The following is a 19,707-nucleotide window of genomic DNA, read 5'->3' on the forward strand; positions in this document are numbered from 1 at the left end:
TCATCATAGACATCTCAAACTTTTCCGACATTAGCCTCCCAAACTTTTCACTAAAATGAGGGTTAGTTGAAACAAATATGATATCATCCACATAAATTTGGCACACACATAATTCACAATTAACCCTTTTAGTAAAAAGTGTAGAATCAATCTTCCCAATTTCAAAGCCTTTTTCAATAAGAAACTTGGTCAAGCATTTATACCATGCTCTAGGAGCTTGTTTAAGACCATAAAGAGCTTTGTGAAGTTTGTAGACATGATTAGGTTTCTTAGGATTAACAAAGCTGAGAGGTTGTTTAACATAAACTTCCTCCTCAATTTTGCCATTTAGAAAAACACTTTTAATGTCCATTTGGTATAAAGTGATATCATGGTGATTGGCATAAGCAAGTAAGATGCGCATGGACTCAAGTCTAGCAACGGGGGCATAAGTCTCACCATAGTCCATACCTCAACTTGATTGTATCCTTGAGTGAAGAGATGGGCCTTGTTGCGTAGAACTTGTCCACCCTCATCTTGCTTATTCCAAAACACCCACTTGGTTCCAATGACATTGTGGTTGTCGTCCGGCTTTTCAACCAAAGTCCACACTTGATTCTTCTCGAAATTGTGTAGCTCTTCATGTATAGTGTTCACCTAATCCGGATCCTCAAGAGCTTCTTCAACCTTCATAGGTTCAATAACGGAAATGAATGAGTAATGTTCACAAAAGTTAGCCAAACGAGTTTTAGAGCGAGTAATTCTCTCGGTTTGAATATCATCAAAGATTTGTTCAACGGGATGATCTCTTGAGATTCTTGCTCTAACTCGTGAGAGCTTTTATTTGGGTCGGGGTGGAACATCCTCTTCATTATCTTCTTCTTATTGTCCTTCTTCATTGTTGTTGGCGTTGTTGTTCTCTTGTGGGGGTGGAGAAGGAAGTCGATGAGGGTCATCTTGTTGTACTTCCTCGTTTCCTTTGTGTTGACGTGTTCTACTTGTGGATGCCTCCAAGTCAACTTGTGGTTCACCTTGTCATAGAGTTGAGGCTTCCACTTGAATGGACGAAGTATTCTCCTTCACTTCCGTTGGGCGAATCTTGCCAATAGACAAGTCTTGAATTGCTTCTGAAGGATCTTTGTCTCCTACATCAATTGGCAATTGCTCTACTTGCCAGCCGTTAGATTCATCAAACTTCACATCTATCGTTTCTTCAACTTTTTGGGTGAAATTGTTGTAGACACGGTAAGTGTGAGAGTTTGAGCCATAACCGAGTAGGAAACCTTCATGAGATTTAGGGGCAAATATCAAACGACAATGCTTATCAAGAATGTAACACTTTGAGCCAAATACTCAGAAGTATCCAACTTGGGGTTTGTTACCGGTGAGAAGCTCGTATGCCATATTTCCGAGAAGCTTGTGAAGATATAGTCTATTTGTAGCATGACAAGCTGTCTCAACCGCTTCCGCCCAAAAGTGTCTTGGCGTCTTGTATGCATCAAGCATCATTCTTGCCATCTCAATAAGTGTCCAGTTCTTCCTCTCAATAACTCCATTTTGTTGAGGTGTGTACGTAGCCGAGAACTCATGTGAAATCCCTTCTTCGTCAAGAAAGGTATCCAGATTGGCGTTCTTGAACTATGTTCCATTGTCGCTTCGAACCTTCTTGATCTTCACTTCAAATTGATTTTGGGCCTTCCTAGCGAAGTTCTTGAAGATCTTTTGGACCTATGACTTATCATCAAGAAAGAACACCCACGTAAATCTTGAAAAGTCGTCAACAATGACCAAATCAAACGAGTTACCACCAAGACTCTTGTAGGCGTTGGGACCAGAAAGATCCATATGAAGTAGCTCAAGCGGTCTTCTCGTGGTCATGATGTTCTTCACGGGATGTCTTCCTCCAACTTGTTTTCCTGCTTGACAAGCACTATAAAGTCTATCCTTTTCAAATATAACATCTTTAACACCAAGGATGTGAGCACCTTTGATAAGCTTATCAAGATTTTGCATGCCCATGTGACCTAACCTTCTATGCCATAACCAACCTTTAGAAGATTTAGCAATTAAGCAAGTTTGAGGTTGAGCTCTCTTAGTGAAATCAACAATGTATAGATCACCTCTATGTATATCGGTGAAGACCATATTATGATTATCTCTATGAAATACTTGGCAATCTACTTCACTGAATAGAACATTGAAACCGAAATCGGCTAGTCTAGATATGGAAAGTACATTGTAACCAAGAGATTCAACGAGCATAACATTTTGGATGGAGCTATCATGTGAGATGGCCACCTTACCGAGGCCAACTACCTTACCTTTGAGTTGTCACCAAAAGTGACATACTTTCGGGGACCATCATTTTCAGCAAGCTCACGAAACATGTCCTTGTCTCCGGTCATGTGATCGGTACATCCACTATCAAGAACCCATTCCTTTCCTCCGGCGATGTAACCATAAAGGTTAGCCATAAGACCAAAGTGTCTCATTGACTCATCAAGATCAAAGTCACTATCATCATCCTCATCATAATATCCATGTTCAACATCATCATGTTATTGATCATCACCTAGAGAGAGTGATTCATTAGATTTATGACCATGACAATGTGCATCTTTATGAACTCTAATGACTTGTGAAATGATACTACTAATGACTCCAACATCTCCTTTGGCACACATAAGGTCACGAAGCTCAAATAGACAATCATCAAATTTAGGATCACTAGGATTCATTTTATGAAAAGCAATGGACTTTTGAGGAATATCATCTAGATTTTTCAAGGAATAGTTTGGAAACCGCTCCTCAAGGTATCTCCATATAGTATAAGCACATTCAAATGTAGGTAAGAATACAAGCAAATTTCTAGGAAATCCTCTCATGGTAAGATCAATAGTTCTAAGATTGCGGGTCATGTCAAGATACTCATCGGGGGTAGGATGCAAGGGATCAATAGAAGGCGCACAAGGACTAGTAATATACTTGCTCAAATTATATTCATTGAAAATCTCAAGCACCTCATTTTTCCAAGCATTATAGAACTCTCCGTCAAGCATAGGCACTCTACGTCTAATACTCCCAATCGTAGAGTCATCCATCTTCCTCTAATGGTGATTAAACTAGAGACTAATGCTCTGATACCAATTGAAAGGATCGAGAAGAGGGGTCTAGAGGGGGTGATTAGACCCTCAACAAGTACAAGTGGCAATTTTTAAGTTCTTCAAGTTGAGGTGGAGTTTTAGCACAAGTTTAAGCATTCACAATACATTTCAAGCAAGCATGGCAAGAGTATGAGCAGCGAAAAGAGTAAAGCATGCTAATTGCAAGAAAGTAAAGGGATGGGATTGGAGTGTGCAAACTCAATGAAGACATAGAGATTTTTGGCATGGTTACGATAGGTGGTGCTATCGTACATCCACGTTGATGGAGACTTCAACCCACGAAGGGCAACGGTTGCGCGAGTCCATGGAGGGCTCCACCCACAAAGGGTCCACGAAGAAGCAACCTTGTCTATTCCACCATGGCCATCGCCCATGAAGGACTTGCCTCACTCGGGTAGATCTTCACGAAGTAGACGATCTCCTTGCCCTTACAAACTTCTTGGTTCAACTCCACAATCTTGTTAGAGGCTCCCAAGTGACACCTAACCAATCTAGGAGACACCACTCTCCAAAAAGTAGTAGATGGTGCATTGATGATGAAATCCTTGCTATTGTACTTCAAATGATAGTCTCCCAAACACTCAACTCTCTCTCACAGATTTGGCTAGGGTGGAAAGATGATTTGAGTGAAAAGCAACTTGGGGAAGGCTAGAGATCAAGATTCTTGTGGTAGGAATGGAATATCTTGGTCTCAACACATGAGTAGGTGATTCTCTCTCAGAAAATGAGTAATGGAAGTACAGGCACATTATGATTGCTCTCTCACAAATGGAGAAGAAGGTGGAGGGGTATATATAGCCTCCACACAAAATCCAATCGTTACACACATTTGACCCAAATCGGTCAGACCGAATAGAAGAACTCGGTGAGACTGATTCAGTTCAAAATGTGAATGTTAGGAATCTCGGCGGAACTGACTGGAACAACTCGGTGTGACCAATGTGCTAGGGCTAGGGCAAAACCTCATCCCGGTGAAGCCGATTGCTTGAACTTGGTGAGACCGATTTTAGCAAAGAGCAAACAGAGAGTTGGTCAAGCAAACTCGGTGGTACCGACTGCTCATTTCGGTGAGACTAAAATGTTACGAAGGGAAACATAGAGTTTGCAGGGCCATCTCGGTGAGACCGAGATCCGTATCGGTGTAACCGAATTGCTAGGGTTTCTGGCAGTGGCTATGTCAAATGAACTCGGTGGCGCCGGATGGATCATTTCAGTGGGGCCGAGTTTGACTTTGAGTTTTGGACATATTTGGAAATGAGAAAGTGGTTGAGGGCTTTGGAGCAATATCACTAAGCACTTTGAGCAAGTAGACCATTAAGCAACACCTCATCCCCTTTTAATAGTATTCCTATGGACTCAATGTGATCTTGGATCACTAAAATATAAATGAAGAGTCTTGAGCTTTTGCCAATCTTTGTCCTTAGCATTTTGAGGGGTTCCACATCCTCTTGTCCTTACCACGCCATTGTTGAACTCATCTGAAATATACTAGATAAAAATATTAGTCCAACAAGAGATATGTTGACATTAATTACCAAAATCACCCAAGGAGCACTTGTGCTTTCAGACAATGACGACTCCCAAAAGATGGAATAAGGTTCTCCCCGCCTAGCCTCTGTTCTAGTGGCGTGTCTAGTGTCATTGGAGGGTGTGTGGAGGTGTGTCTCCGGCGGATTTTACGGGATATGTTTGGTGTTTGTCTTCGATGGATCTGTTTGGTGTTTGGTCTTCATTCATCCGCTTATGTGTGCCTACATATTGGATTATCTGGATCTATGGTTCTCTTCATCGGCAACAGTTGTCATTCTGGTGCGCTGGTCCTTTGGGGCCTTAGCATGACGACTTCCCGGCTATCTACTACAATAAGGTTTGCCCGACTCCGATAGGGAGGGGTGATGACGGCGGCGCGCCTTTGACTCGCATCAGTGCTTATAGTCATCACTGGTGGTCTACAAACATAATATAATTTATTTATCTGGTGTTCTTACTACCATGATGTTTGATGAATAGATTAGAATTTTCCCACACACAAAAAAAAAACATCAATCGTGTCCGACATATACCTTACACCCACCATATTTTGGATTTTGGTAAGATTTGATTTTATTTGAGTATGGTTAGTGAAGGCAATGAATGTTTTGATTTAGGTGAGGTTTTTGTAAGATTCAATTTGATTTGGATAGTGTACGGGAAGCAAGGAAAGTTTTGATTTAGTTGGGGTTTTTATAAGATTTGATTTAATTGAGTTAATTCAGGATGTGGTTTTGAGAGACTACGGACTAATGTACAAACACTAAACCTGCCATTACAACCGTAGACTCCCCTTTAATGTAAATTATGGCACCTCACCATCAAGAGCCCTATAGCCTCTCTTTAAAGCGATTTTTAAAAAGGCATGTAAAATCCTTATGTTGGTGGTGGTCCATGGAATTAAGCAAATTTCGACCCCAAAAGATCACTATGCATTTTAAAAGGGTAAACCTAATCCCTCAAAGCCCACAATTTGCACTACGATAATCTTTTTCCTAACCCCCAATCAAAGCCCACAATTTGCACTACAATAAAAAAATGTTGACGTTCTGCATTGGAGTCGTTGTAAGATAGGTCAATGGCTTCACGAAGGTGAAAATGTTATACATTATTTCAGGAACTATGACCATGTTAAATATGCCCAAAGGAGTTATCCTCCTTTTCGGGGAAAAGGCGTGACCTCAGCGGTTAAAATTATATATCAAACAGTCTGCGTGGCTCATAGGCAATCTTAGAATTAGAGTCAGATTATTCAGACAAAAAAGAAAAAAAATTGAGTCAGATTATAGGTACCTAGTTGTCTGGCTATCTTCCTCGAAAAATGGTTATTTAGCTACCAGTAGAACTGGAAATGTCGGTTCCATGAAAAAGGCTGACGATATGCACGTGTTATTGCTTGCAGTCGTGTTTTAGTCAGCCATCGTTCTAGGTATGATAGCCAATATATTACCCGCCCAAGTTCTACGACAGCTAGTCTTCTGCCACATGACATGGCTAATATTCTGATTCAAATCTCCTAATCTTGTCAAGAAGACAAGAACATATGTATTACCTTGGGAAAATAATGTTTTTCTTTGATATTGTTTTGCTTGTGCACCTTACCAAGATGTGCCTCATTTTGCAGATGTCGATGAGTGCCTTGACCCAAAAAATTGTGAAGGGACGTGCCACAATATCATTGGAGACTTCATCTGTTGTCCTCCGAGAACAAAATATGATCCCAAAAAAATGCAGTGCACCACTACCAAAAAGAAAACTCTCGTCATAGGTACCTACCTTTCAATTATTATGGAGTATATGAAAATGACAATAAGCTTATTGGCATATGGTTTTACATAGGTGTTACCATTGGGCTGGGTGCGGGCTTTGGAATGCTACTTCTTGGCTTGAGTGGAATGTCCATCTCCTATCGATGGAAAAGATGTGTCAAAAAACAACAGCGCAGGCTTTATTTCCAGAAAAACCAAGGCCTTCTATTGGAACAACTCATATTATCAGATGAAAATGCAAGTGATAGAACAATGATTTTCTCCTTAGAGGAGTTGGAGAAGGCAACAAACAACTTTGATGAAACTCGTATTGTAGGCCGTGGAGGACATGGCATGGTATACAAAGGCATCTTATGAGACCAACGTGTGGTGGCTATAAAAAAGTCAAAACTTGTTGAGGAATCTGAGATCAATCAGTTTATTAATGAGGTTGTAATCCTCTCCCAGATAAATCACCGAAATATCGTAAAGCTCTTTGGATGTTGTCTTGAAACAGAAGTGCCGCTCTTAGTATCTGATTTTATCCCTAATGGCTCTCTATTTGATGTTTTGCATGGTGAGCCAACTGGTAGACTATGTTTATCCTGGGATGATTGTTTGAGGGTTGCTCAAGAAACTGCTGGAGCTCTCTGTTATCTACATACATCTGCCTCGATATCGGTCTTTCATCGTGATGTGAAGTCCTCGAATATCTTGTTAGATGGAAATTTCACCGCTAAAGTTTCAGATTTTGGTGCTTCAAGAACAGTTCCTATTGACCAAACTCATGTTACCACAAATGTACAAGGAACATTCGGATACCTGGATCCAGAGTATTATCAAACTGGGCAACTAAATGAGAAAAGCGATGTGTATAGTTTTGGTGTGGTACTCATAGAGTTACTTACAAGAAAAGAGCCTGTTTTTAGAAGTAATTCAGGTTCAAAGCAAAACTTGTCCATCTACTTCATTACAGAGATTAAAACAAAGTCAGTAAGAGAGGTGGTAGCCACTCAAGTTCTTGAAGAAGCAAGCGAGGATGAAATTTGTATCATTGCCTCTCTTGCGGAGTCGTGTTTGCGTCTCAAGGGAGAAGAAAGGCCTACTATGAAGCAAGTGGAGAGTACATTACAATATTTGCGAACAAAAAGGTTGGCCTCATGTCATGCTGTTCAAAGGAGCGAAGAAGAAATCCAACCACTTGTCTCTAGTTTTCAACCTTTCGCCATTCATATGGATGATAAATCTCATTCAGAAGCATCTAGTTCTTTCTTCAGTTCGGGGTGAGACGTTTTTTCTTTTCTTTTTGATAATGTCCGGGGTGAGAGCTTATGTCATTCGCTTATCTGGTTCACAAGTATTTGAAGTTGTTAGTTTGCATTTCTTTTTTATCTTTGCAACTAAATAGTATTTCTTAGTAGCGGGTTTGCAGAACAATTCATTATTATATGAAGACGGGAGTAGAATAATGCCTTATTCGGCCAAACACATGTACTGCAGTCAAGAGTGTTAGATTTTTCTGTGGCTGTTTATCAGCATATTTCTTGTTGCAAGAATTGAGATAAATTTTGCTTCTCAGAGTATATTTCATGCAAGAGTTATGACAACATTTTGCCATTTTGTCTTGCTGGTGTTTGTTGTAACAATGGAACTAAAATAACCCACAGTGGTCATTTTTTCAAACATGCTGTACCGTCAATTCCACGGATGCCCCCTTCACGTCCATCCAGACAGACCCCAGGACAATTGAACGGTTCATTTTTTCTAGCACCATAGAAAAAGGTTTGCTTAAGCACAATCCAAAATCTTAACAACTTCCATTCTCTGAATACAGAAGACTGATAAATGGCAGGAAAAACAAAGCACATGTAATTGTGATTTGTGCACCGTCAACCCATAGGTGTATGGCCTTGGCATGGGTAAAACAAGGTGAAGAAGACAAACCTGCTTCATCGACAAGGTTCCAGTGCATATTATCTTTTCATTTTTATGGAATGCCATCCGGCAAGCTTTGTTGATTAGATAAAATAGTTATATCGTTGAAGAACATAGCAAAAATGAAGCTAGGGGATTCAAGTCCCAGATACGAGAATTTTGCAACCCAAAAGGCAATACAGATCACATCATCAAACAGCAAATAACAAGCAGGGTACAACATAGGCAGATAGTAAATCAATCTTTTGAAATCTCCACAGTTCACTTGTTCAACAGATTAAACATGATTCAAGTCACAATGCCAGGTAATTGCACTTAAGAAGATCTGTCAAGCGCTCTGTTACCATTAACCGACACATTTCCCTATTTGCTCCGAGTATAATACGGTCTCATTGCTAAACAAAAGGCGATCAGTTCTCATACTTCGGGTCTGCCATCACAAAGTGGTACGCGATGACCAACACAAAGATGAAGATCCCCAGGAAGTTGGTGAAGAAACCCAAGTCTTGATCGTCAAACATCTGCAGAAAACATTGGCAAACAAAGGATAGTTAAGATGTGAAAACAGGCAATCCATGATGATAATCAAATCTACTGGTTGCCACTTGTCAGAAGTATATGCCATGGAAGCAAAGGCTAAAGTACAACATACAAACAGAGGTTATAAACGAGTTGTGTGTGTAGTGTCGGAAAGGAGGGCAAGAAGCAGCAAGAAGCTACTATAGGATTATGGTGATAGGTTGTCAATACAAAACGCAGCAAGTCAAACATGTGGCAAAGCCCTGCTTAACCATCATATGGTCCTGATAATTCCAAACAAAGATCTCTGAGCTCTGGGGCATGTTCCAACAAATCTAATTTGATGACAGATTGGGATGTCACCAAGTCAGCATCACTCTGACTCCACTTTCTCCAAAAAGATACGTAGGAATAGCAAATAAACTGGGGTTAAGTGCAGTCCACTTTTATCATGATATGCATTGATTAAGGAACCTTGCATGTCCAAAATACAAATTAGGCCATCCATGTACCTGACATGGGAAGGGTGTCCTATGCCTACTGTAGTTCAGGGATGAGTCGTGGAAGATGGGAGACTAGCTAGATAAACTTTTAGTGGTGTAGAGCTATGAAGAGCATACTGCTACTGATGTATAGAGCTAGATTACATAAGATGGTGCGACTGAACCTGCACTACTGTGGGCATGCTGCAAAATCTAATAATTCAGGGCTACCAATATCTAGAGAAAGTTTCAAATGAAAGCAAGACAGAAAGATGGAAGATAACAGAAACAAAATTTCGATAACCAGATCCAGTGCAACACATGAATGAAGGTGAAATTTAGTTAACTGCTGTACAAGAGCACTATCTCTGCAGTGTAATAGAACATGTAGGAAACGTGCAATGATAGCTATACAGAGAAACACACATAACACGGTCTTCCGGGTGCACCAATTCATGGGTCTTCATATCTTCATTACCCTTCCCAAGTTTCTACTGCCAAGAGAACTCTTCTTGTATGCAAGGGTTTGTGTGATCATATTATCTATCAACATGTACAAATTCAGCTCCTGAGCTGTTCACTCAACATAGCTTAATCTGCTCCGTGGGTTGCATAATCTTCTTACGGCTAAAACCGGAGAATTACTTTAAAAATTCATCCTAAAAGGATATCAGGCTACTGCATCTGGCGCCTGAACCTGACCAAGCGGATTACGTTCACTCACCTATGGCATGCCACACCCACCGGGTGATCCTCCAAAGAGCACCATAACAATTACCCTAAACCTACGAACAAAATCCAACAAAAGGGGCAGAGTGGACTGAGCCCGAGCCATTTCCTGCCGGAATTCCGGAATCAAATCGAACGAGATCTCACGGGATGCAAAGCTGATCCAGCCACGAGATCGCGGCAGAGGAGCCGCGTCACTCAGTCACCCCCTTGTGACTCCACTACGGATCCCGCCCCAAATCGAACGGATCTGCCGGATACCACGACGAGGAAGACAGAAGAAGCTGCGGCGTGATGGGCAGGAACTCTTCGCGCGAGCAAAAATTTGCTGTGCGATCTGAGAGAAGAGAGCAGGTGAGACGGAGGGAGAGGACCGCACCTTGCCGGCCGCCGCGCGGATCTGTAGGGAGACTTGGCGCGCTCGCGGTCACGCTCGCCGTCGTCGCCGCGTCGTTGGTCCTGGCTGCCGAGTGCACTGCGCTGAAACTGCCGAGTTGCGGGGAGGAAGAGCAGAAGAAGACGTGGGCCGGGGTTACAGGTCTTTGTGACGACTCCGCGATTACTGGGCCGGCTGGGTTCATCTGGGCTTAAGGCACTGTGTATTTGTAGCCCATGCGACTTTGGGGAGTAATGTCAACGCTCCAGTGCTGCGAGAACACCCCGTCAAAAAAAAAAACTGTGCTGTGAGAACAAGTCGCGCATTCTCGGCTCCAGTGCTTGCCGGGGACGAGCGAGGCGAACGACCGACCGACCGACCGCGCGCGACGGCGACGTCGGCGAGGGGGCGAAGCGATCTGATCGCCGCGCGCCGCCTCCTTCTCCGGTGAGCGACCCAGATCTTCTCCTTCGCGCCGTGATTTGCATGTTTTACCCTCTTCTCCTTGATAGTTTTTGTTCGCGCCGCCGCCGATTTGATGCGCATTGGTTTGTTTCAGTTTCAGGGATGGCCTGCACAACAATAAGCTGGTATCTGATTGGGAAGTGGGGAATACCAGCAATGTTCTCCTTGCTACATGGCCTATGGAACCATGTGTTCAGCAAGACAGAGTTCCGTGTGCTCATCCTTGGAGTCCATAAGGCTGGGAAGACGGTAAATTCATCTCAAACTTATGTTTACATGTATGAAGTATTGAGCCAGCTATCTCCCTTATCGTGTCAGCGTCCCTCTGTTGAGGATTGACTCTATTTGTACTCTATTTTATTAGATTCATACCAAAAGTTGGCATGCTTCCAGTAATGAATATGCAGACCTTGCTAGAAAAGTTGAAGTCAATCTATTTGAAAGGAGAAGGGCTTCCACATGATCGTATTGGTCCAACTGTGGGGCTTAATATTAGACGTATTGAAGATGCAAATGTAAAACTTGTTTTCTGGGATCTGGGAGGTCAGGTATGGTTTCTTGTGCTATTGACCAAAATTTGTGGCCGACAAGCTATTCTATGAAATTTCTCCATTCGTCATTCAGGACTATTTTAATTTCATCAAAGATAGGTTGATATTTGCTAATTCTCCGGCCTCCATTTTCATTAACGGAGATCAAAATCATGAAATCTGGAAATAGAGAGATCTTGCTCGAGAAGATTAATTGCAACCATAGTAGAGCTGCACATGTTGTATCTAATTTTGCTAGAACCGGACAATACACTAATGCTTGGTTGCACTGGTTAATGGATTGCATTTCACTGCTTTCTAAACCTTTAGCTGACCAATAAAGATCCCATTCCCATGTAAGGAAAAAAAAGGAACTAATTGATGTTAAGATCAATGCATTTGTACTTTCTTTTTTTTATGATCTTACTTTAATACCTGGAGATAGAATACACTTCATTTTGCAACCAAAGTACCTGGATTAGATAAGTGACAATTGTCGGTCAGTTTTCAACTTTTCATCCCTTATTTAGAAGCCTCAAAAGTTTCCTCTGGACATGCAAATTAGTTGAACATTAGAGTTGATGCTTATACTGAAGGCATGTAACCATCATGTTTATAAGTTTTTTCACGTTTATGGCAAAACTGCAGCAAATGCTTATCTTAAGTAAGACCTTATACTTGATACTACAGAGATCCTGGTCTACGTTCGTGATCATGTACCTAATATTTTTATGGAAGGTTCTCTCTTACTACTACTGCTGTCTGATGTACTTTCAGCCTTTTAAGAACATAAGCTTTGGTAATACTGAATTGACAAGTTAGACCTTTCCCATTATGTGGTTTAAGTTTTGCTTAAGGAAGCATACTAAACTGTAGTTATGACCTTCACTTTGTGAAAGCTAACAGGCAAAATAAACTTCATTCCAAAATTCCACGAAGCCTACAATGTAGATAGCATTCTTTTTCTAGACATTGCAAATTCTAATGCTAATTACATGTTTTTGACAGCCTGGCCTAAGAACTATATGGGAGAAATATTATGACGAGGCTCATGCTATAGTATATGTTATCGACTCTGCCTCCGCATCGACATTTGAAGATGCCAAATCTGCTCTTGGTAAGTTGCTTCTGTTTCTTTCGTCACAAAACATTCGTGTAACTTGTGATGTAACTGTATGTTCTAGTAAAGTCTTTCATAGGTCTGGAAAAGTTAGGATCATTACTGGAGTGAATGGTGACTCAAACATTTTTGTTGCAGAGAAAGTACTTCGTCACGAGGATCTGCAAGAGGCGCCACTACTCATATTTGCCAACAAACAGGTTGAGTTCTATACACTATACTTAAATTACCTTACAAAACTCGATGCTTTCACTCTGAACTGAAAACTGCAATTGCTTGGATGAAAATTGGTACTTCTGGGAAAATTCCTTTCCATGTGCATACAATGCACAGCTGTAAACCAACCTACAGCTGTTTAAGTGTCAGAGGATGTCAATTTCCATGCTCCCTAGGTTTTGAATACACATCATGTAGAGCTCAGAGTATGGAAGACGAGAAACATACTTTAACCATGTGCATGCGCATAACTGAAGTTGTTCAAGAATTGACGCATTCTTATCGTCCTTGATGATATTCACATTTTGAAGACGAGAGACATGTTGTGGAAATAAATAATTGTCCATCTTATTCCTTGAAGGACTGGAGTATCACCAAAGATTTAGCCATGGACCGGGGTGTGTGGAAATTAGCTATCCACGTGCCAGAACCATGACTTGGTTTCTATATCTTATGGGTTTCAACTCTAGCCTACCCCAACTTGTTTGGGACTGAAAGGCTTTGTTGTTGTTGTTGTTGTTGTTGTTGTTGTCCATATTATTCCTTTGAGTCCTCTGCAAGTTCATTTCATCTTGATATGTTGCTTTTAGCCATTTTCCTCATGCCTCTTGTATTTTCATGTTTGGATGCTCCTCTCAACAGGATTTACCAGCAGCTGTCAGAGAAGAAGAATTGGACAGACATCTTCACCTTAAAGAGTTTGACGAGAGGCCATATATGTTTGTGGCGGGATCTGCGTTTGATGGGTAAGTAGAGCAATACCTTTCCCAAGCTTATTTGCCTCATACTGAAAGATGATCCATTATTATGCATATTTCTACTAATTTCTTCACAAGATGGAGATTCAGTGATTCAGTTTAGGCTGGCAACTGCACCGCTTAACTCATTCTTATTTAAATATACATCGCTTAATATTTTTTTCTTCTATGAATGTGTAATAGTCAAGGATATCATTGAACTAGCCACTTGGAAGTCTTTGCTTCTTGACCAGTAGACATGAATAAAGGTGTGCAGACCTCTTTGGTTTTATGACCTTTATGGCAGGACGGGGATCAAACTGGGTATCGAGTGGTTGGTAGAAGAAATGGGAAAGGGCAGGCGCACCGAGGCTGAGGGCACGCACCAACACATATGCGAAGATTTAGCACCATGACTCAAACTCTGGCACCTTTGATTTTCAGAAGCACAAAGCATTTGAGGACGCTGGCTGATGTCGTTGATCTCGTGTATACGCACTTTAGTACAATGTCATGATCAGTTGAAGCCCATCGTCATCCTCACTCGGCTATAGCCCCAGAACAAAATGCCTTAGATGTGGCTCTTGGAGCAGTACTTGCAGTAGGAATTCTGTTGTAGCGATGCCAGAAACGATTGTGTTACTCGTCCAGATTCGTGTTCATATGATCTTCCTTTTTCTTGAAGCATGATTACATGCTGGGTGGCAATGTTGAGCATGTGCTTTGTACTCCCACCATTCACAAGTATAAGGATGTTTTAGCTCTTTTCTGAATCATTTGTATATAGATATGTTTTGGTGTTCACAGATATAAGATGTTTTAGCTCTTTTCTGAATCATTTGTATATAGATATGTTTTGGTGTGTTTGTTCACTCGTTTCAGTCCGTATGTACATATTCTTGAAGCATGAACATGCTGAGTGAGTACTCCCTCTGTTCACAAATACGAGATGTTTTAGCTTTTTTCTGAATCATTTGTATAGACATGCTTTGGTGTGTTTGTTCACTCATTTTGGTCCGTATGTAGTCCATATTGAAATATCTAAAACATTATATATTTGTGAGAGGGAGTACGTCTAGTTTTGTCCACAGAAAAAGAATGCATTTCCGAAGTGAGACAGTTTCAGTTTGTAATTGCCAGATGAACAAGAAATTTATTCATTTCTCAGAATACAAACACCATCATGTATATTCCGCATATCGCAGAAGGAAAATATGACACTAAAAGAAAGTTAAGCTAGAGGAGCAGAGTGATGTTGGGATCCCACTATAGAGTTACAATACATGTCACTCTGTCCAAGCTTCAAGTCGGTCCAAGATAATTGCACAAGGAACAGGTGGGAAATGCCTTTGGAATTGTACAATGTCCTCATAGACGAGCTACATACGAGTTGGCCTGCGTCACATATCTCACCCACCTGTATGGATTGTATGTTTTGGATTTCTTCGCTATCTGAAGATATCTGACCTGCAGAGGCGAAGGGAACAGTTCAGTCGTGTTCAGGAAGCATAAAAGCTACATGGAGCAACTAGCTGTTCAAACACACCTAATAACAGAACAGCTAAATCATACTACCTACTTGTCGCTCAAACGGATGTATCTAGCACAAAGATCGCATACTTGGCAGCAGATGGTCTTACCTGCAACTTTGAAGCATTGTACATAGGTATAGTGAAATTCATGTTTACTGGCCCGGCTTCCTTTGTGAGATTTCCTGCATTCCAGAAAGATGCGTGTCACAAAAAATGCAGTATAGCAGGCAAGCCACTCAGAGCATAGACAAGGCATGCCAAAGACAAATGCATACCATGTGACTCCTGGGAAAATGTGAGTTTTGCACGAAGGGTATGCTCAGAACCGCCAACAATCTGCCAAAAGTTAAAATTGTTCAGCAAAGCACAGCAAATTGGCTAACGAATTCAGGTTTGCATTGCATGTAATCATCTTCAAATAGGGCGTGCATATAATAGAGCTCAAACAAGATCAAAGAAAAAATTAAATCCTTTTTGGAACTTGCCTTCTTTAGATTCCACTCCAGTCTCCTAGTTCCTTCTTTAAAATCCGTTGTCTGTCCAACTGCTCCAGCTTCCAGTTCAAAACTTGCCCTACAAAGTAATCCATAACGCATCAGAAGAAGAAGATAATGTTTCGCTTTGTATCAACTAAAAAGAACAAAATAAATCTGCAACTGACCTCATTGTGTAAGAGGGCACTGGCATTTGTACTGTGATTGTGTTGGCAGTCACATTCGCAGGAAAGTCTGCCCGTATTTTCAATAGAACTTCAGCCTGTGTAACATAAATCAAGATCTTGAATGGAGATACACCAATGTAGAAATATTAATTTATCAGCCTCAAAAACACAAAATACCTTACCCGAGATGGACCAGCTTCTTCAATTAGTGCGGTGACACGGAAGGGCGGCTTAAATTCTTGAGTCATCCGGTAGTTCATCACTGGAAATTCTCCATCAGGTGGTATCTGCTCATTGGTAAATATGATTGTAAAATTTTGCTGCTGTGCTTATTTGGAGAAAAAAAAGGAAGAAATTCATATCAGTAGTACTTACTAAATGCAGAGTTCTGTCAATGTCAAAACTGTCAAGCTGCACTGACTCATGGAAGTTACAATCATCAAGAACAACTGATCCTCCTCCAGAAGAACTTCTGTAATCTGGTATCAAGCATTTGTAGTATTGTTAATCCATAAGATGTAAGAAAATAAAATGATGGTAAGCAGATCAAATTTACATGATAGCAACAGCACATCAAACTCACTTTGTTCAAGTGGTAAAAAGTTTTTTTGGTGAAGAACTGAAGATAGGAATTGTACGATAAGACAAAATGCAAATAGAAGGACTCCACTGACATTAATGGTTGAATGTACCCATTGAATAACCCATCAAGCAAAAAATGTAACACGTTTTCAACACTATGAGCACAAAATCAAAGAACAGTGAAGAAACATAAAATTCAGGTCATGTTTATAGATATCCGGAAGTCCACAAAAATAGTAGTACACCATTTTCCTAAGTTGGGTAATAAAGGAAGAAAAGTTAACAGACATACCATGTGTAGAAGAGCTATTCTTTCCAATGCCTAAATCCTCATTCAGAGCTAGGCGGATTTCTGGATTTCCACTAAGGTAACTTTTCATTTGGATGGTTCCATCAATCTCAGAGGTAAGTATATAACCCTGTATAATGAAATTTCAGATAGAAGGTAGTAAGTACATGGAAGTACTAGTGTTGCATTAGAACAAAGCATGTATTCATCCTAGTTATATGACACAAGACAAACAAAAGGAACTGCCATTTAACTACTCAGGAGTAGGTTGATAATATGTGGTGCCTCACAAAGTGCAAATATCCCATTCGAGCTATTCAGAACCAAAAGGTAATATGGTCCCTATCCCATTGATTTGGAATTTTACAGTAAGGGGCAACAACATAGCATCTTATGCATGTCCAATTTTAAGTTGTAAACGCGGAGATACTAGTGGGATAAGAAACTGAATAATAAAGGAGCAAATTTTGACAGTAAGGCAAATCAACTAACTACGTGCAGCAAGTTGAACTACTTAGTAATCACTATTAATACTACAGAACAGCAACATGTTTGAGATTTCAGGTCAGGAAGAAGAAAAGGAAAAACAGCAACAAGGCATGTGTATATCAGAACTTACACTAGAGCTGAATGTCACACTTATTTTCTCAATGATATCAACAAAAATTTCCTCCCTCTTTTTCCCACCTGGCTCATTAGCAACAACTGATTTTGTCACAGCTGTACCCGGCATCCGCTTTGTGCCTTGCTGCATTAGACAATTTGTCAAATGAAACTATGAGATTAACAGAGTAAAATGGTGAGCAGCACACTGCTTGGTCAAGTGAGACCCTAAAGCCATGTTTTCTTGGGATAATAGGGAGAGGTTTTACCATGAACATAGCAGCAGGACCAAGTGGTGGCAACCGTCCAGCATCAACCATGATTGGCTCATTAAATATGTACGACTTCAGAGCCTCGGTAGAAGTTGTTTGTGGGTATCCGAAGTCCTAATTACACAATTCAACACATAAATAATGACATAGTTCTACCAGAAGATGATAACATTGTGTTTTGTCCTAAACAGATGAATCACATTAGCCACTTCAAAACCACACCAACTGCTTGATAAACACACATTAAAATTTGCTAGTGGACCAAAAACATGGTCAGAACAGGTTGCGGTTAATATTGTATGAAGAAAGGTAGTGTGGACTGCGGGGTACTTACGATAACTTCATCAAGCAACTCGTACACTAAAATGAAATTCTTCCTCAGGGAATCTTCATTTAGAACACCGAGATAGTCTTTGGTAACACGTGCGATCCTTTGCAGAAGTTCCAAGAGAAGCGACGGCGAGATATTGACCATTGTGGTTACCACAAAAAATAATCCCGCGACTTTGACATGGACATAATTAACCCCATCGATATTCTGTCATTTACAAAATGTAGAAAATGCCACATATCAGATCAAGTGGCAAAGAAATGGGTGAATCGACAGACAGAGGAATGCAATCATTGTTGTCTCTTCCATACACATAGGTAACACTCACTCCTTCACTTTATCAAGCAGATCCTCCAAGGCAAGCTTCATGCGCATTTGATATGGAACTAACAATGCATCATGTTATAAACCTTCTCACTACCAAAAGAACCATAATGGAGAACATGCACTAAAAGCTTCCTTCCTGATGAGCTTAGTCCCCACTTCCCAGACCTCCTACACAGTTGAAGAGTTGCTGGAGGAGGGACTAATCATTTTATTTTCTCAGTCCATCTAAAGCATTTGCCTTAGGAACTACTTACACAGGAATGCAGATGCACCCTATGCACCTAACCAAATGCTCAATTATCGTGAAAGGAATTAACATATTGGACGCACAATGATTCCAAACAGAACCAGCGATCTGTAAGCTCACGTTCTATCTGGAAGTCGGTGATGCTATTAAGCTTCTCAACACATATTCGACAACCCATAATAAACATAGCTAATCAGCCTATCACTTCAACGTAACACCACAACTCAGCACCCAAAAACCTCGAAATTAGGATGGTTTATCAGATTGCCCAGTATGAATAACAAGAGGCAAGCAGGGAGAGGGGAGCAGATGCATACGAACACTGGAGGCGCCTCCTCGGCCTCGTCCTCGTTCCAGAACTTGACCTTCCGGAAGAAGATCTCCGCGCTGCCCTTGGGCACCTCGCCGCGATCTGCATCCCGCCCACCCGCCAACATCCCCACCCCAAATCAGCGGCAGGTCACGACAAATTCTGCGAATGGAACGAGGGGGCAGGATCCAGATCTTACAGTCGCGGAAGACGATGTGGTCGCCGCGCTGCGACAGCACGAAGAACTGCGAGATCATCTCTCCCCCGCGCGCCCTCCTCTGCCTCGCCGGCCTCCGGCTCCCCCCTCCTCAGGCAACGTGTCCCGTGGCTGTGACGTGACGCCGCGGCGGTTCGAGGAACAGGCAGCGTGAACGAGCACGGGGAGGTGGAGACGAGGGGGGAGAAGACGCCGACGAGGCCCGCGCGCAGCGGCACGGGACGCTGGATCAAGCGATCGCGGGCGTTGGTTTCTGATCGGACGGCGGCTGACTGGCCACGAGTTTTTTTTTTCTTATCTCGGCCAGATGGATTTTATCGTCTTGTCTTGTGCGCAACCGCTGGCAGATCAGGCATCAAACTGAAACATTTGCTGTGTTGAGTGTTTATAGGGAAAACGAACTGGATTCTGTTAAAAAAAAATTAACTGAATTTAGTACTCCCTTCGTCCCATATAAGAGTCAAAAACGCTCTTTAACAGAGGGAGTAAATATGAAAAACAAGAAAACCAAATCCTGTAAGTGTCACAAGCATAGTTGCGCATAGAGCAGTAGATTGCAATATTGCAAATGGATTTGGACCTTTCCTTTTCCAAGTATGATGCACATGCAAATAATCACCATCATGCATAAAAATGCACCATAGCTACAATGGCGATCTCCCACCCCCACCCCCACCAACACCCCACCTCCACCTAGCTACACTGGTGATCTCTAATCTTGGAGCCGATGGAGGGCCTTCTCCATTGGGACTTCTCCCCCGGTCTTGCAGTTTTGGATCAGGTGCGTCAACGGTTTGGCTCCACGA

General features: G+C 41.5%; 3 protein-coding genes and 1 pseudogene across 3 annotated transcripts in view; 2 read left to right on the forward strand and 2 right to left on the reverse strand.

The window, feature by feature from the left end:
• Positions 1–6,512, forward strand: part of LOC123039149 (wall-associated receptor kinase 4-like) — a 34,796-nt gene extending 28,284 nt beyond the window's left edge. The window contains exon 2 of the mRNA XM_044462426.1: positions 6,298–6,512. Within this exon, the coding sequence (XP_044318361.1) occupies positions 6,298–6,512 (215 nt within the window). The remainder of the gene's footprint in view (positions 1–6,297) is intronic.
• A 2,072-nt stretch (positions 6,513–8,584) lies between these two features.
• Positions 8,585–10,513, reverse strand: LOC123044177 (dolichyl-diphosphooligosaccharide--protein glycosyltransferase subunit 4C). The gene is made up of 2 exons (XM_044466835.1): positions 10,466–10,513; positions 8,585–8,877 (listed from the first exon to the last, which is right to left on the reverse strand). Exon 2 carries the CDS (start codon positions 8,875–8,877, stop codon positions 8,767–8,769), a length of 111 nt encoding a protein of 36 aa, XP_044322770.1. The 5' UTR covers positions 10,466–10,513; the 3' UTR covers positions 8,585–8,766.
• A 228-nt stretch (positions 10,514–10,741) lies between these two features.
• LOC123044175 (ADP-ribosylation factor-like protein 1) lies at positions 10,742–14,492 on the forward strand (annotated as a pseudogene).
• A 171-nt stretch (positions 14,493–14,663) lies between these two features.
• On the reverse strand, positions 14,664–19,175 carry LOC123044174 (AP-4 complex subunit mu). Its single transcript, XM_044466834.1, has 13 exons — positions 18,884–19,175; positions 18,692–18,786; positions 17,804–18,007; positions 17,467–17,583; positions 17,214–17,342; positions 16,598–16,724; positions 16,099–16,202; positions 15,906–16,010; positions 15,724–15,818; positions 15,548–15,635; positions 15,338–15,398; positions 15,171–15,244; positions 14,664–14,997 (listed from the first exon to the last, which is right to left on the reverse strand). Exons 1-13 carry the CDS (start codon positions 18,939–18,941, stop codon positions 14,899–14,901), a joined length of 1,356 nt encoding a protein of 451 aa, XP_044322769.1. The 5' UTR covers positions 18,942–19,175; the 3' UTR covers positions 14,664–14,898.
• Between the last annotated feature and the right edge of the window lie 532 nt (positions 19,176–19,707).

Source organism: Triticum aestivum, chromosome 2B, assembly GCF_018294505.1.
Source record: "Triticum aestivum cultivar Chinese Spring chromosome 2B, IWGSC CS RefSeq v2.1, whole genome shotgun sequence".
In the NCBI taxonomy this organism is placed as follows: domain Eukaryota; kingdom Viridiplantae; phylum Streptophyta; class Magnoliopsida; order Poales; family Poaceae; genus Triticum; species Triticum aestivum.